The 16,963-nt window shown below is 40.9% G+C and overlaps 1 protein-coding gene across 1 annotated transcript in view; it reads right to left on the bottom strand.

The window, feature by feature from the left end:
- KIAA1217 (KIAA1217 ortholog) overlaps positions 1-16,963 on the bottom strand; it is a 351,094-nt gene that overhangs the window by 317,833 nt on the left and 16,298 nt on the right. The window contains exon 2 of the mRNA XM_054273557.1: positions 12,242-12,339. Within this exon, the coding sequence (XP_054129532.1) occupies positions 12,242-12,305 (64 nt within the window). The 5' untranslated portion in view covers positions 12,306-12,339. The remainder of the gene's footprint in view (positions 1-12,241; positions 12,340-16,963) is intronic.

Consider the following 16,963-nt stretch of genomic DNA (forward strand, 5'->3'; position numbering starts at 1 on the left):
TGAAATATTACATTTCTCCCTCAATCTCACTTCAAGCCCAATGGCTCTCAAGACATGCCAGGGAATGTTTGTCCCACAGGTGGAAGGCCTGTGTTACACAGACAGCACTGATGGTGTAACAGGATGGAGAACTGACAACCTGTGACCAGTCCCAGACATGGCTGAGTACCAGCATACCTGACCTGGAGAAGGGAACATTTCTCCTAAAGTCCCAACCTTATGACCACATGGGTAAGAAATGTCTCATCTTCACAAAAAGCAGAGTGCTCTGTACAACCTCCAAGCTTTGAGTATCCCACAGAGCATCTCTGCTGCTGAGAACTTCTGTAGCTTCAGAGAACAGCAAGAAAACCCAGACAGAAACCCAACCCAAATATATTTGGTCAACAATATATCAGTTGCACTAAATCCTGGCTTAGGCCCCTGAATCCCGCTGCACATGGCACTCACAGACACCAAGCACAGAGCCAGGAGGGTGTAAGCACACTTGTGGAAGCACAGGCAGTTCTGGTTTCTCTGTGGCCCACCAGAAGATGTGCAGAGGCCCAGATCACAGCCCACAGGGCAACTCACTGCTCCTGAAAGGAGTGCCACGAATTAGCAGGCTTAGCAGTGCTTGCAAGAAAAGGCCACAAATTGTGAATTCAAAACTAAGCAGATTAAAATGCCAATAAAAAGGTTTATTCTAAGAGAGTGCATCTCTAATATTTGTGTGCTATTTATGTTGAAACCTAGTGGAAAACTGCAAAAGAAAGTATGTATTAGGAAAAACTTAACTACATACATAGTAAAATCACGGATATCTCTACAAGTACTTTCATGGACTCACCACATTCATTGTGATTTAAGCCAGATTAAATCTATAAAGTTAAACAACTCTAAAGAGTGTGATTCTTCAAGAATTATATAACAATTATTTACTGACATTTAATACTCTCATTTAAAAAAAGTGAAAAAAGAGAAAGAAAAAAAGGGGGGAGGGGAAGAGAAAGAAAGAGAAAAAAAAGAGTAAATAAGGAGTGCATGCAGTTTTGCATCATGAAGTTTGAATGGCAATCCATCCACTGCTTTTCTTAATCAGAATAAACTTGTTTTTTCCTTCAGACTGTTCTCGCATTTCTCTCATGCTTCACACAGTATTACAGTGACCATTACTGTAACCATCACTTTTGCTAGATGAAAGAGCAATACAGGATTCTATCATTGGGAATATAATAGACTAAAAAAATTAGAAAAAAAAATCCCAACTGCAGCAAAAGGAAACCAACAAAAAGACCCCAACACCCTTTCAATTGCTAAGTATTTTTCTTTGTTTCCTGCCTTAGGTGCTGTTCAAATCCTTCTAAACATCCTGCTGTTTCCATTCACCTTCTTTCAATTGACAAAGCAATTTTGCACAATTTGACTACACAGGATCTTCTCACTTCTGTTTATTTACTCTCCTCATTTTCTGGGGCTCCTGGACAGAAACCAAACATGCCAAAGCATTGTCTTCTCTTAATACCGTTCCTCCTCTCAGTGTTTGCCAATTTCCCCAGCACAGCAAACATGTAGCGTTATGACTGCTGAGCACTTTATTATTTGCTATATTAGAGCAAAGAGTAGTACCATGAAACTTTCTTGCCCTCACGTTTGTATTCAGCTCCTGTGCCTGTGTCCCTCCCTCATTCTTCTTTCTGAATTGCAGCTGGACAAAGGAAGAAAGGTAACAGCTTTGTATTTCTAAGAGAAATGAACGTACCCAGGAGGCCCCTAGGATCTAAACCGTAAATTGCCTGGGAAAGGACAAGCAGCTAGTAGCATGAACCTGCATTTCTTATGTGACTTTAGCTTGGCAGCCCTTATTGTGCCAGGATGCTTATTTGCTGTAACTGGAGCAGTAAGCAAACCTCCTTTTTCCATTCCCACTTCTCTGAACCGTGTTAGAAATGCCTTGTGGCCCCTGATAATGAAAAGAAAGGATATTCAGAAACACCAGCTATGTCTGCCCTGCAGCGTAAAGCTGAGTTTTGTCAAAGTCTGAAAGGTCAGCACGATCACTGCTGGTGGCAGCTGCTGGGTGGTGCCACACAGTGTCCCTGCCCTGCAGCAGGTGCCACAGGGGAACCTCCACACCAGGAAAGGCCCAGCAGCTCCCTGCATTCCAAATACAGCTGAACAGTGCCCCAGCTCCCCCCTGAAACAGAGGGGCTTCGTTCTCCCAAGTGCTTTCACACGGAGCACACACGCATTCCCTCTCCTGGCCGTTTCTGTATATGACTCCTTACACCTCCATCTCATGGGCTTGACCTGTTTTAACAGCATTTTAGTGTCATGGGGGAGGGTAGCAAATGAAAAAACTACAGGCTCTGCCTTTTGAGAAGAAAGACTATATTTGACCCATCTCTGAGGTGATGTAAGGGAAAATCTATTGTCAGCTTTTGGAGGATAGGTCCTTTTTCGATAGAAGGAATTTCTGACTTTACAAGGTCCTGGAAAGGAAAAATAAATATTTCCTAAATTGTTTTTAAAACACTTTAACAATAAAAGAGTTGTTCATATTGTATTCCAGAACTTTTCTTGCACTTTAAAATTAGTTTTAAATAAAACTGCTTTATGCAATAGTTAATCAACAGTATTTCTGAGGTTAACAAAAATTCCACTTGCTGCCAATGCACAAAATAATTCTAAATGCTTGTTCTCAGAATAAAACCGGTACAAGCTAAGTATGCAACAACTAGACTATAAAAAACCCACCATACACTCTCACCCTGTCATTCCCAACCAAGAGCAGCCAATTTGTGACAATTAGCACATTGTCACAGCACAGTTCATCTGGCCCAGAAGCGTTCTGGGTGGTGTTTGCCTTAGCGCTTATCAGCAGCGCTGACAGGAGATGCCGGGCGTCTGCAAACACCTCCTAAAACATGCCAGAGCTGGCTGCTGGTTCTACCTGTCAGCCACTTCTCAGCAAGCCCTTATCAGGAGGAAGAGCACTTAATCACAGCTCTCCAACAGCTCATATTAAAGGAGAAGACAGGATGACTTCTGGCAAATTAAAGTCAGCTGAATTTATCACCCTCTTCCCTCATGGCCACACTGTTTCCCAGACCAGTGTGGGATAGTTTTAATCCTTTGCTGTAAGATAACCATGGGGATTTTTCTCCTTTTTCAAATGCCTTTTCCATGAAAGGAAAGAATGAGCTTGCAGAATTTTAGCTTGCTAATGCAGGATCTTGTTTCTCAATCCACAATTTAACTTATACTGAATACTTATTGCAAAGGTACACAACATACTAAAGGTATAAAATTTCTAAGCAGCACCACATTCTGAAAAATAGTCCCCATATTGTTTACTTAGTAGCTTAAAATTGCTCTTGGATGCATCAGAGATGCCTTAACACAGAAATATCTTAAATATAAATGTGTACATATAAATAATGCATAATAAGATCTCAAGAAAATGGAATATATAGATATAAATCTACAATACAACATCTTATGGAGAAATTAAATGAGAGATGAGGTCCTTCAGGGGCTGTGGTCCTCACACATGATGCCTTAACAGATTTTCAACAGGTTTCAATTTTCTCCTTTTAAGAAAAGAAAAAAAAATCACACATCTAAATGTGACCTAGAACTCATTTTCCTTAAAAAAATTCACAGAAACTTATGACAGCAAAAATGCCTATGAATTTCTACTTCTCCCTTCTTTACTAGTCCTATTTCAAAACTAAATTTTTCCACTGATATTTTCAAGAAATTACTGCATCAACAGCCTGACAAATGCACTCTTGAGAAGTGTGAATGACAACAGCCAGGGAGCTGGGTTCAAACACTGATAATTTAGTCTGACAAAGAAGATTCTGAGACATGCATAGAATTGCAAAATCAATTTTCCTCTTGAGTCCATTAGCAGACCTGAATAAGATAGTTCTGACAAATGCAGCACATTCTGACTGACCACAAAAAAATTCAACATTGAAATGCAATCTGAAGGCACTCCCAGAGCTGTATGGAAAATAAACATCTTACAGCAAGGTTTGCACTGGATTGACAGAAAACTAGAGGTAAACTTTCAAATCACAGCATCCACATGCTCTGGATTCTGTAGCTTCACGTCTCAGCATCAGCACTGCCACAGCCTACCAGAGATGTGACCAAAGGATCAGGTGCACATCTGGAAGGTGGAGCTGTGCCAGCTCTACACGTCCTCTCTGGGGCTCGGCTGCATCCCACAGCAGCACATGGGCTCGGCTGCCCTCACACCCTGCAGTCCCCTCCCGCTGCCAACAGCAGTTTGCTGAGATTTGTTAGCAGAGAAGTCAAAGGAGAGAGAGGAAGCTGTTCTATTCTGGCAGAAATCAAGCTTTACTGATTATCTTGTCCTCAAAAACCCAACACATCTGAGGCCAGTGCTGCAGCAGTGATGACTAACCTGGACAGCTGCAACATTTCTGCTTACTCAGAAAGAACCAAGAAATTGCAATAAAAAAGACCACGAAGATCAACATATTCAAGCATCCCAAAGAGAAGCAAGATTAATTTTAAATAGGGCTAAATACTTGAACAAAAGCAAATATGAAATAATAAAACAGACAAAAAAGAAAACAGTATACATTAACACACGAGTATATGTTAACATACTCACGCCACACTGTACCTCAACACTACACCTAGATCTCTTCAATTTTTATTGATTTTATTTAGTAGCTGTGTCACATAGAAAGCAGTGCACACAAGCTTGGGAACCCTTCAAGTTTGCATTTCACCAAAACAAAAAGAAAACTCCAAGTTTAAACTTTCCCTTTGGAACAAAACAAGGTGTATCACTGTAGGAGACGCTGCAGCAGGAACTGGTGTGGGTTTCAGCTGGAAAATGAAGCCACTGAAATTCAGGTCTGTGTATCCAGTCCCAATAGAGGCAGAAGAGAGTGGAGAGCTGGACCTCACTCCAGCCAGAGAAGGTGACTGTGCTCCAGATGGCTGCATAATCCTGTGACATTTCACTCCTGTACAAGACTGTAGCTAACAGGAGCTGGAGAGAAATGGGGCATTGTCTTGTTCTTTTAGCTATCAAACTTGAGCTGTGCAGAGCATCATAGAATGGCTTGGATTGGGAGGGACCTTAAAGGTCATTTCACTCCAAATCCCCTTCCATGAGGAGGGACATCTTCCACTGGATCAGGTTTCTGGTCCATGGATACAATTTCTTCCACCATGAGGGGATCCTAAGCATGTATCCTGATCCTTGTGGAGTATGCTCTGGAGTACCAAGTGCTCCAGGACAGGAACTCCCCTTTCCCCTTACCTTTCTTTGGGGCTCTGCATCACAATATACACACCCTGCTGAACAAGGGGTGTGACGGGGGGGGGGGGGGGGTCTCTCGTTCCAGGTGAGTGGTCACAACAAACAAAACTCAACAGTTCCACAAAACTGTTACTGATGCCAAAGGATGTACCTTCAGTACAGCATCAAGGGAATCCCTCTAGCCACAGCTCCACAAACTTTCCCAAGGTGAGACAGCACAGCTCAAATTCTGCTGTGAGGCAAAAAAATAGATTTGAAATTTGATTTCTTCCTTCTAACATTTTACTTACCAAGGTAAGGAAATTTCAGTAGGTGGGTCACTGAAATGTAATGACATGCATTATAAGGAATAATTTTTAAAGCACATTGATACAATGGCCACATAACTGTATCAACATTGCAATAAAAGCCCATACACCAATATTCACATGTTTTATTAATATATTTTAATGAGACTAAAAGCTCACATACTTTCAGGTTCCCATAAGTATCATGTGGGATATGTATGAGGATGAAGATTGCAGGAGCTATGAGTGTTCTCAGGTCCCTGGATATAATAAATTGATGGCTCTGGAAGAAGCCTTCCTATGTACACAGCACTATTTCAAGGTTTTTCACATCTTCTGATACAGATAATTGGTTAAATAGCCAGAAGAGAAAGTTATCAGTTTGAGCAGTTGTACTGTTTTCCTTGGGATAGTTTGGAAGGAATTTGCTGTGCCCATTTTTTTAAACTCATGCTGCATGCATGCAAGAGACAGAACAACACTGAAAGGAAGCACTGCCACAAGAGATGTGGAGAAGGAGGAGGGCTCCCTTCAACCAAACAATATATTAATCAATCATGCAAAATATTTTTTTGTTTGGCTTTTCTCCTATTTCCATGGCAAGTGCTGCCTCTCTGGCATAAAACTCATCCCAAGGGATTACACAGAGCTTCCCCAGCTTTCTGCTTCAGTCAGCAGCACAAACCAGCACTGCACTGCATTAAGGAGGCTCCTACCCAAATACTTCACATGATGCTACTGACTTTGCTGTTCATGATCATCTTCATGCTTTTTGGGACATAAAGAGATAGCAATTGAGCAGTTATCAAAATCTTGACTTCCAATTTCCAACCTGTTTTTAAACATAGGATGGACCAAAGACTAGGCCTAAAATAGTTAATGATTTTTCTACAATAGATGTGGATGTGTTGAACTACTACTGTATTTTTCAACTGAGAAAATTTCCTATTATGTACTATTGAAAAAAACAATAGCTGTCAATGAAGAGGCTGCAATAACTCCAGAGAGCATTTCTGGAGCCTGAAAGCAGGCTTAATATGATTTCGATTGGACAGTCAGTACAAAAATTATTTTAATAGTCTGCTGGGCTACTGAACTCCAAATCATGCAAAAGGCACAGACAGCCTCTAGGAATTTCAATTATCAGTGGTTTTGTGGCACACATGCAAGCAACACTGAGTTTACTTATCCATTGCAGCCAGTGAATCTGATGAAGCTGATTAAATAACTCAGGGATTCCCAGAGAATGAATCCTGAATGAAGTTATACAGCTACAACTTCACCTAGGTAAAGCAGAGTAATAGGCAGACACAAGCATTTAGCAAGTTTGAGGATGACTTTTTTTGTTGTCATTCAAAGTACCATTAAATGATGGAGAGTGGGCATTATTTATTAATTGGGTTGTTAATTCAAGAACCTTGCTAGAGAGCATCCATAAGACCAAATGCTTTCACATAAACATAGCACTGTAAGTAGAGTTTTATTTTGAAGGAGGTACTTGCTATGCTAATCCATGATTTCCACTTAGAATTAAATCCTTTCTATGCAGAAACCCTTGTTATTAACATGCAGAAAGTGCACTTAAGTTGCTTATAAAACACCTATTAGGAAATGACACCTTTCAGAAAAAGAGCATAAAAGCTGTGCTGGAAGGGAAGTTACTGATTTTGCCCACTATTGTGCAAGGCAGAATTAGCAAAGGTATTCATGGCTGGAGCATTCCACTAAGATGAACTGTTCCCAGTGCAGTTTTTCCCCTGTTCTCACAAGGCATATTTCTCACCCTGTCTGCCAGAATTCAGATCTGTTTTAGTTACAAGACCATCTGCTTTTTGAAAGGCTTTTTTTTTTTTTGATGACAGATGGATGAGGTTCAAATTCTTGTTGTAAACCAGCAATGAAATTTTACAATTCATTGTCTCTGCTGCTTACTGTCTTGCATTAATTACTTGAAAGAAAGAACTCTCATGGGAAGAGACAGTTTTCCAAATGCATACAATTTTAAACCAAAATAAGCATATAAAATAAAACTCTGATGTTTTAACTACAAATGGCCTAGCTTCAGGTTTGTAACCTAGTTCTGTAATCTTGTATTGGCTCAGGTTTCTCTTTCATGTCCCAGAATAAAGGGATGTGAAAGCAGAGGGAGTACTTTAAGGAGCTATCTACAGTTAGATAAAGCATCATATTTTTCCCTCCAGAGTTTCACAATATCATCTGGCTCTTTCAAGTCTTAGTTCTTCAAGTGTGATGTTTGCATAAGAGACTTATATTTTAAAAGTTCTCCCAAAAAAACCCAAAACAATAGACTTCTAGCCCTTAATATTAAAGGAATAAAAACATTAAAAGTTGATAGACAAATATATGGGTTTTGCTTAAAATCTTTCATGTTTTAAAAAAGGTCTCCATTTTTATTTCCCATTTAATACCATTTTGCAGTGATATGCTTGGAACAGCAAACAAACCTCCAGGATACCACTAAAATGTAGTAAAAGAGTACTCACTAATGCCATGCTGGCAAGTCTGGCAAGCCTTGATCTACAAGCCATAAATCCACTAGCCACCAGCTCCCTGGTACATTCCTCAGGAGAAGGGAAATGTCAGGACGTGCGTCAGTCACAAGGGATTTGGGCACCCCATTGCTGACCACAGCTGTATCGGGTCTGTGCCCTGGTTCCAAATCAACACCATGATGGGATTAACCACCAGCCCCTGCCAGGCATGCACATAGCCCAAACAGGATGCATTCCTGGACTAGGGAGAGCTTCAGGCAGAGCCCCATGTTGGCTATTCCACTGTGACAGGAGGCTTAATCTGTGTGCGACAGGGCCAGAGAGGAGCCAAAGAACAAATAATCCAGCAAAATGCTAAACAACCCTCCAGTTCACCTCCCTAGGTTATGCCACAGACCCCTTCCACCTGTGAAAATGGTGAGCTACATGTCATGTTTACATTAATTTCTCCACAGCAAATTAGTGGGGCCCACAGAGCTGCAGGCCTCGGCCTCGCCGCGCAAACTTGCGCTGCCGGGAAGGGTCACGGCCGGATCCCAAACCAGGCACAAACGCTGCAGAAAAATCCAGCCCAGATCAACAACATTTGGAATCTCTGTCCTTTATTATTCGTTCACTATGGCTTCTTTGTAGGCTTCAGTCTTGGTTTCAATGAAGCGACTGTTTCGAGAAAAAGAGAAACTCTAAGAAGCAGGGGAAGCGTGACAGCAGATATAGAAGTGAAAAAATATCCAACAAGTGTTTTGCTCCAGTTACTTCTTGATTTCACAGAAAAATCAAGAGCAGATGCTTTATTTACTGTTCCCATAGTACTGTTTACTGTGCCTTCATGTATTTCCTGAAGTTATTCCCATTTTCCCCCTCTCATTTACTAATAAAAGAAATGAAAGACATAAATAGTATAGACATGGAAAAGAAACAGACAGATGAGGCATTTTTCATCATGTTAAAAACAATTTTCAAGACAAAGTCCCTACTAACCATGTTCTTCTCTGAGAGTAAATTCCATGATTACTCATCACAACGAGAACAGTCTAGTTGCTTCCAAGCCTTCCAGAACTCCCAGATTTGGTGGTTTTTTTAGTCTTTTTAAAAAACCCACCCTAAACCCAAGATAGTACATTTTACTTACACAAATATTTTCCAGCACTGCCATGATGACTGCTCAACATCCACATCCACTCTGGAGCTATGACCATACTCCATGCATTTTTTTAAGTCTTGGTTATTTTAACAGAAAAAGAATATACAAGAAGGCATCTCTGTACTGAAGATATTTGTCCCCGAAGTCATTTTGGATCCAAAGTAGTCAGGACTATATATTACAGAAGCAGTTAATTTAAAATTAAGATGGCAATAAAAATGGTACAGAGCACTTGAACATCACTGACAAACCTGACTGCTGTAACATTTTCTTCATGTTATGTCTCATCATCAAAATTCCAGCACTGATTTTTCTTTCCCAAATGCTGGGATATCCCCAAGGTAGTTTTAAAACAACCCAGTACAAGATGTTCAAGATGTTACTGATTGACACCTGCTGCACTTTACAGCATTTGCTTGTGCATCACACTGCTCCACAACATGTTCTCCTTAACCTGGATGGCACTGACAGCCCTGCATTCTGCTCCTTGCACATCACCAGATATTTTCAAGAAAAAATTTGATAAATCCTTTCTGCCTCCCTCAACACTCAAAGGCCAAATAATCTCTTGATACCTCAGCAATGCCTCAGTTCATGGCAGAAACTGGATGGGAGACTCCCAGTGTTCAGCAGGGGATAAGTAATGCTACTGACTTCTCCTGGGCTGTGGCCAGCAATCAGAAAAACATCAGGAGCTTCATAGCATGCCCCTAGACCCTAGTGAGAACTAAAAAGCTGTAGGAATACTTCAGCCTCAGAGTTAGGTGGAAGGTTAGCAGCAGAACACCAACCAAACAGAAAATCCAGAGAGAAAGTTGACACAAAACCAGGACGGAGCTTTGAGGGAGAATGTAAACCTTTCCAACAATAAACACTCTGCAGAGGAGCGCTGGCAGTGCAGGTTGGGATGTTTCCTGAAAATGGTGATGGATAAGAGAGGGACAAAAGACCTTCAGGAGAAAATGCAGAACTCAGTGTTTGGTCTGAGGTTCAAACTACTGACACAAAATATTAGATCTCATCCTGATTTGGGCAGGAGGCCGTGTACATCACAACAGACCCACACCAATGTCAGCTCTGCAGCAATAACATACACCAGCTGATCATTAACTGGTGGAAGTTGAGCAAATAAAACTTCCTCACAGAAGCAAAGGGAACTTGCTTCTGTGTTCAAATGTTCATTGCCAATGTACTGATGCTGCTCTACTGACAATGACTTCACACACAGCTTCACATCAGCATAGATGACACAACAATTCACATTTCTTCTCAGCAACAGCCATCACTCACCACTGCTGCAAACCCTCCCAGAGACATTGCTCCAGTGCCCCAGCCCTCAGACACCAGAACAGCCCACAGACAGCGCTTTCAAGATCACAAAGTGGACCAGTTTAACAAAATAATTTATTAGCCCTGACCATGCAGACAGATCTCTCAGCCATGTAGTTTCCACCCCAGGGAAAGCAGGACAACAGGCTCAGACTTCCTCTGAATTTGTGGGCCTCTAGACAGAAAAGACTCTTCTTTGCAATCATCTTCTCCCAAACAAGATGATGGGACAAGACAGGAAATAATCAGTTAACAACATAGCTTTGAAAGATCATTTCCTGGGAATCAGACTATTTTTCAAAATCAGCAGCATCCCTACCTGTTGATTCAGACACTAATGATGAGTGTCCACCACTGGATTAGTGAGCTAGCACTTGCTAAACAACTACAGTAGTAGATCAAAAACGTAAGTATTTGGCCTTGGGGAATTCAGAGAATCAAAATGCATTTTTGTCAGAACCTAAATGAAATCCAAAAGGCAACAGTCCATCAGTAATCTACAAGTTTCCTAAACCAAGGGTCTGAGGAACTGTCCCAGCATCAGACTGCATTATCAATATAAAACAGGATCATTTCTTCTTAGCTCTGCTTGGCATATTCAGGCTTCAGACTGCCCAGGACAGTTCTTTGTTGTAGAAAAATCGAGAGAATATTTCTTCATTTCAGGTACATTTCTTCATCATTCTCCTTCCTTCCATATATGTAGTTAAAGCAAATGTCAATGAGTACTTGATCAGATGTCAATGATTACTTTAATTGCCCTTCCTCTTGGACAGCTGGATCAATTCCTAGAGCCATTCCTTTAGACCCATGGGACTTGTTGCCAAGGCTATTAGAAGGATCTAGGTCCAGAAGTCCACAGTTCTGCCTAACAGCTGACAACCACATGAAAATATTTAGATTTATTCCCAAATATAACTATTGTAAGCAGAGTTTTTCTCTGTCTCACCAAGACTCCCCAGCAACATAGTGATCACTGATAAAATCATAAAGAAAGGCCCAAGTCCAATTCAGGCACAAAAACCAGCCAAATGCCTCCCTTAGAGGGTCAAACAGGGGGTCCCAGCCACCCACCACGCCTTACTTTTGCAAGAGGGAAATGATACAACTGGAGTAACACATAGAAAGTAATTATTCCATAACAAGTAGTCACATCTAACAAATTTCAGCAGTACATGGAAGATGTGATGGGGCTCATAGCACATGAAGGAAATCAGCAGTGTTCATGGCAGAAAAAAAAAGTTTTCCAGAAATGAATTTTTTTAAAGAGAGGAACAAGAAGGTATTTCAGATGCACCTCCTCTAACTCACCTTCCTCATCCCAATGCTTATCTTCTGTATATATATATGTATGTATATAAAGACAATGAAGGTATAATTCACAACTTAGTGAGCATTTCCAGCTCCTGTTAGTTCTGCCCTTATATCCTCCCCATCCACCCATCTAACACATAATCAACTCTTCAGAGGAAACTGACCAAAGCATGTCAGAAATAAGAAACCCATGCATCCACCACTTCCCAACAAACTGCCCTCCAACGCACAAGAAGCCAGGAGAGCATGGTGTGACACACAAGAGGGGGCTGATGAGACCCGCAGAAAGACGTTGAGCAGGTTTGTGAGGACGGGCCATGGGGTCAGGCAGCATTTTCCATGCCGAGGATGAGGTTTCACTTACCCAGCTCTCTACAGGGCAGCGCCACGCTCCAGCGGGACGGCCGGGCGGCTCTGCCATGAGGCATTCCGGGGCATCACAGCACAGGAGCTTCAGGAAACCTAAAACAGGAAAGCAGTGAGTCAAGAGTGGGTGTGCTGAAGTCCCTCTGGAAACCAGCACTGGCAGCCTCCCACAGACAGCCACAGCTGAAAACCCTGCAAACAATGCTTCGTTGAGGCTGACTAACCAAAACTTTGTTTGTTAAAATGCAGTTAAAACTGGAAGCATGAGCAATTAAATAGCTATTCGCTTCAGAAAAATATTGCAAAATCAAACATTTTTAACGCAGCAGAAATGCCCTGCAGCATCTGGGTGACAGCAAGGAAAGACAGTCAGGTCTTTGAGTCCTATTCCCCACACACAGGCACCCACTCCCTTGCCACTGCCTCTGATTGGAAATGTGATTTTCCCTAAGATTAGAATCCCAGGTGGGAATTGCAGGAGGAACTGTCTGTATGTCCATATAATGAATGCATTCCAGAGACAGGGAAGCTGTGATGACTGTGACTGATTTTGGTACAGATCAGCCTGCATAAATATAAAATGCTGGAGTCTGGGCCAGCTGGTCCCCTAAAGTTGCAGGCAGCTTCCAGGTGGGTCACACCTTCACCCTTTCCCCAGGCAGAGACACCTGCAGGTACATCCAGGCTGAAGACAGGGAACACACACATTGGACAGGTGAGTACCAGTACTAAGATCTGGTCATGTGCAGAAATAAAACCCAAAAGTAGCCACAGAGGTGCTTTGTAGCCTCGTAATTGTGCCTTCTGCAGGCCAAAGACTGCAAACCTGTGCATTTATAGTTGCACCTGCTTATGGTTCAACCCTTTAGACCTGATTAGCTTATACACTTCATTGGCAATATTTAGATACTGTATTAGCAACAGATCTAACCACAACCATTCACATAATCAGTGAAATACTTTTCACACCTGAGTCTTGTCTCTACTGCTCTGCCACGAGTTAGCAAACAAATGATCCAACTTCTTAAAGCATCAGCTCCCCTTTCATCACAAGGCAGAGTTGACATATGCCCAAAGATATTCTGAGCTCTCAGCATTTCTAAAATTTTATTTCAGCTTTATTTCACTGGTACCCGTTTCCAAGCTTCATCCATTTGTTATTTCTAGTAATTTTAAATAAAACATTATATCTAGAAGCAAGAAAATAAAGAAGAACAACATTATTTTCATCATTCAGGAACACTGCAAGTTTAAAGATTATCAGTGCCATTAATGTGATTTAGGTTCAAGGTGACAATGTCTTGAACTAATGACCATTATTAAAAATACACCAAACAACGTGGATCTACTGAAAGGCAGAGATATAACTATACAATTTTCCCTTTAACTCGCATCTAAGTGGTTTAATAGATATTTCCCAAACTTAAAGACAACACTGCATATTTACAAAGCCTTGTAGGCTGATAAATACAGCCTATGATCTCAAAATTTCAAAACAGAAGTAGTTTTAAGAACGCTGCTTGACAGTAGGGAATCACTGGTCACACCTACCAAAGGTTGGCCACATTAGTGAGCTTCCCACTACCCCAAGAGAAAGCAAAAGGCAGAATCCCAGTGCCTCTGCCTCTCCTTGCCCCAGTTTCCCATCAAAAGAGCATGGCACTGGCAAAATGCTCCAGTATAGCCTCCACATCATTCTTCAGAACAAGCCCAGGCAATCTGTTAGCAAGAACCACAGATTCACATCTAGGATTGAAAGGGCCAAAGTACTTGACCACATGCAAATAAGTGAGCCAGGAGAAGGAAAAGAAGACAGAAAGAATAGCTGGGTTTAAGTCTTCAGAACTGAGAATGGCAACACTGCTTATTTAAACCAAAATGAAGTCTACACAATCACAACTGGCAAAATCAAAATCTTTTGTACAGGCTATACTTGATTAAATTAGTTTAATTTTCACTATAAAATTAAAAAATAATTACTGGTTAAAAAATAACATAAAATATCTTTTCTCTAAGGAGTGCTGTAGCAGAACATAGTTCATTCTTCATAAAAAAAAAAGAGACTGAATTGCTTGAACACAAAAGATAACTCAAATTCATCTACCAAGTTGTACCCAGCAACTCTGTAAAAATTGCATACAGAACACACATGCTTTGTTGAGAACTCACAATATCTAATCAGCTATAATTCCAAATTTTATTTTCCATTTGTAAATTACCAAGGGAGAAAACTACACAACAGGGATGTAAAATAATATTCTAGCTGGAGATATTTTGCTAACACATAAGCTGCTACCCACCCCTTCCCTAATGCCTGCAAGGTTCTTCTGCTTCAGAACTTATTTCAATTGTTAGTTTCTCTTTGAAGGTATTTCAACTGCAATGCAAGCAATGCTCTAATGAATTCTCAGTGCTGTGCTATCTTTCCCAAACAGTTCTTTTACGTCATCTACAAATTTGGATGCTGAGATGTACTTGCTGTACTCGTGTACATCTCTGTTTCTGAGGAATGTCAATATTATCATCAAGTGAGATGTTTTTCAGCTTCTAAGCTTAAAAATAAAAAAAAAATAAATTAACACACTCAAAAAAGCCCCAAACACACACCTTCTACAGGTTGATTGCTTACTCACATTAACCTGTTTTGGCAATTAACCCTTCTCACCCTACTCCACGTGCCCAGCTGCTGACTGGTCCTGCACAGGTCTCTGGAGCAGGGGAGGGGGTTTGCAGGGTCCTGTGAGTGGCACAGCCCGGGCAGCACCACACCAATGAACTTCACCCCTCTCCCTTACAAGGCTCATCCTCTGAGTGAGCAGATCTGGTAGCTTGCCCTCCTCTCCAAACCTGCCTCTGTGACCAATCAGTTTTTGGATTCAAGAGTAGTCGCTGCCATCCTGAGCTCCCAAAACACCACGAGCTTCCCTAAGGATGTGATGCGCTGGGTACCTCAGCAGAAAGCAGATGGCAGCTGCCTCATGCTTGGGGCATCCAGAGACCACAGCCCTTACAGCTAAGGGACACTTCTGACATTGTCCCATGTCATGCCTTCCCTGTGATGGCATCTGAATACATTTTGCCACCAGTTAAGGTCCCAGTGTGACAAGGACCCTTCTGGAAGGGCAGAGGCAGTGGCAGCACAGCTCAGGCCTTTGTCTCCTGCTGCAGCAGTGACAGGCAGGCTTTCCAGTGAAGGAGGAGTATTGTCAGCTGCATCTGTACACTGAACTGTCCAAAACTAATTCAAGTAAGTTATAAGGAGAATATTATAGGAGGAAAACAAAAGGCTACTGGTCTGCCTTATGAAACAGATTTTTTTTTCAATAAGCTAAAATATGCTTCTTTGAGGCCAGCAGTCAAGGGAGCAAATACCTCATTTTTACCAGCCCAACTGCAAGAGTCATGCCAAGCTAACTAAAAATGCAAAGGCAAAAAAACAGCAAGAAATTCCCTCTATTCCAGAGCATTCAAGTATTTTATCAATGAATGAAAGAATTAAGCCAAAATTAGAAGTCTTTTTGACACAGATAATCATCCTATGTTCTTTGAAGAAAAGCAAACATTTCCAGGTTGTAAAAGAGCAATGACAAAAATGTCTCTTCTTGTGTAACCAGCAGCTGACAATTTTATACAATAAATAATGCTATTTTATAGTAATGAGTACAACATCAGCAACACAGTAAAGTTAACATAGTAACACTGACAGAAATTATCTCTGTTCTCTATTAATCTGCATTCTTTACAGATGGTTATTTATAAAAATTAAACATGAAACTGAAAGGTTATCTATGGCCATATTAGCAAACATCTGCTTATGATTCTGATTTCATGTTTGCATGCTATTCTTGGAAAAGCAACCCTTTTTAAGATGTACCAGATGTGACCAAGTGTTCTTAATGGTAAAATATTTGTTTCAGCAAGATAAAAGTTCAGGGCCAGGAAAGAAATCACATATTCTGCAAAGAGCAACTGCCTTATACTGCTGCTGCTGAATTCTCCGGAGGAAAAGTGTTTCTGAAGAGGGAAAAATGCAGTTTATTTAGTGTGCCACTACAGATAATGACTCTTATTTTTAAATATGAGACTTTCAAATATATAAACATGGACTCAGTTTCAACTTTCAAGCAGAGAAGTTATGCAGGACAAGAGCTGCATCACCTATTCACTCTCCAGCATGGGACTGACACAGTAACCTTCACTCTCCAGTGGCAGCAGCTTAAGCAGCCTTCCACAAACTGACTTTTGCTCCCCAAATGGCCTCACCAAGATTTCTCCTGCTCACAACAAGAAAGAAACAGCTGACTGTGGGATGGGAAGGTGTTGCAGGCAGCAGATGAGAGCTATAGCAAGCAACATGAGGGAGTTAATGTAGACCAAACCCAGAAGAGATGGGTTGTTCAATTCTTTCTTAGGTTAAGCAGTTACTAGGTTATAGGGAGACACTATTTCCTAAAAGTAATAATTTTTAAAAAGGGTTCTGGGCCATCAAATTATTCGTTAATTATGTTTGATAGATACCCTTTGAATGAATAATACTGTTAATCCATAGGAAATAGATATAAAAAGAAAGGAAATTAATAATAAAAAATAGACTAGCTGAAGATTAATTTAATGACAAATAAAGAGATTAACAATTAAAACTAAATTAGGAGTGTGAAAACTTCTTTATGCATCTCAGAAAACTGAGCTATCCCAGTCTTTCAAGACTCACATTTTGCTT

This window comes from Melozone crissalis, unplaced genomic scaffold, assembly GCF_028551555.1.
Source record: "Melozone crissalis strain CALT ecotype California unplaced genomic scaffold, PUWL_Pcris_2 ptg000016l_1, whole genome shotgun sequence".
Lineage (NCBI taxonomy): Eukaryota > Metazoa > Chordata > Aves > Passeriformes > Passerellidae > Melozone > Melozone crissalis.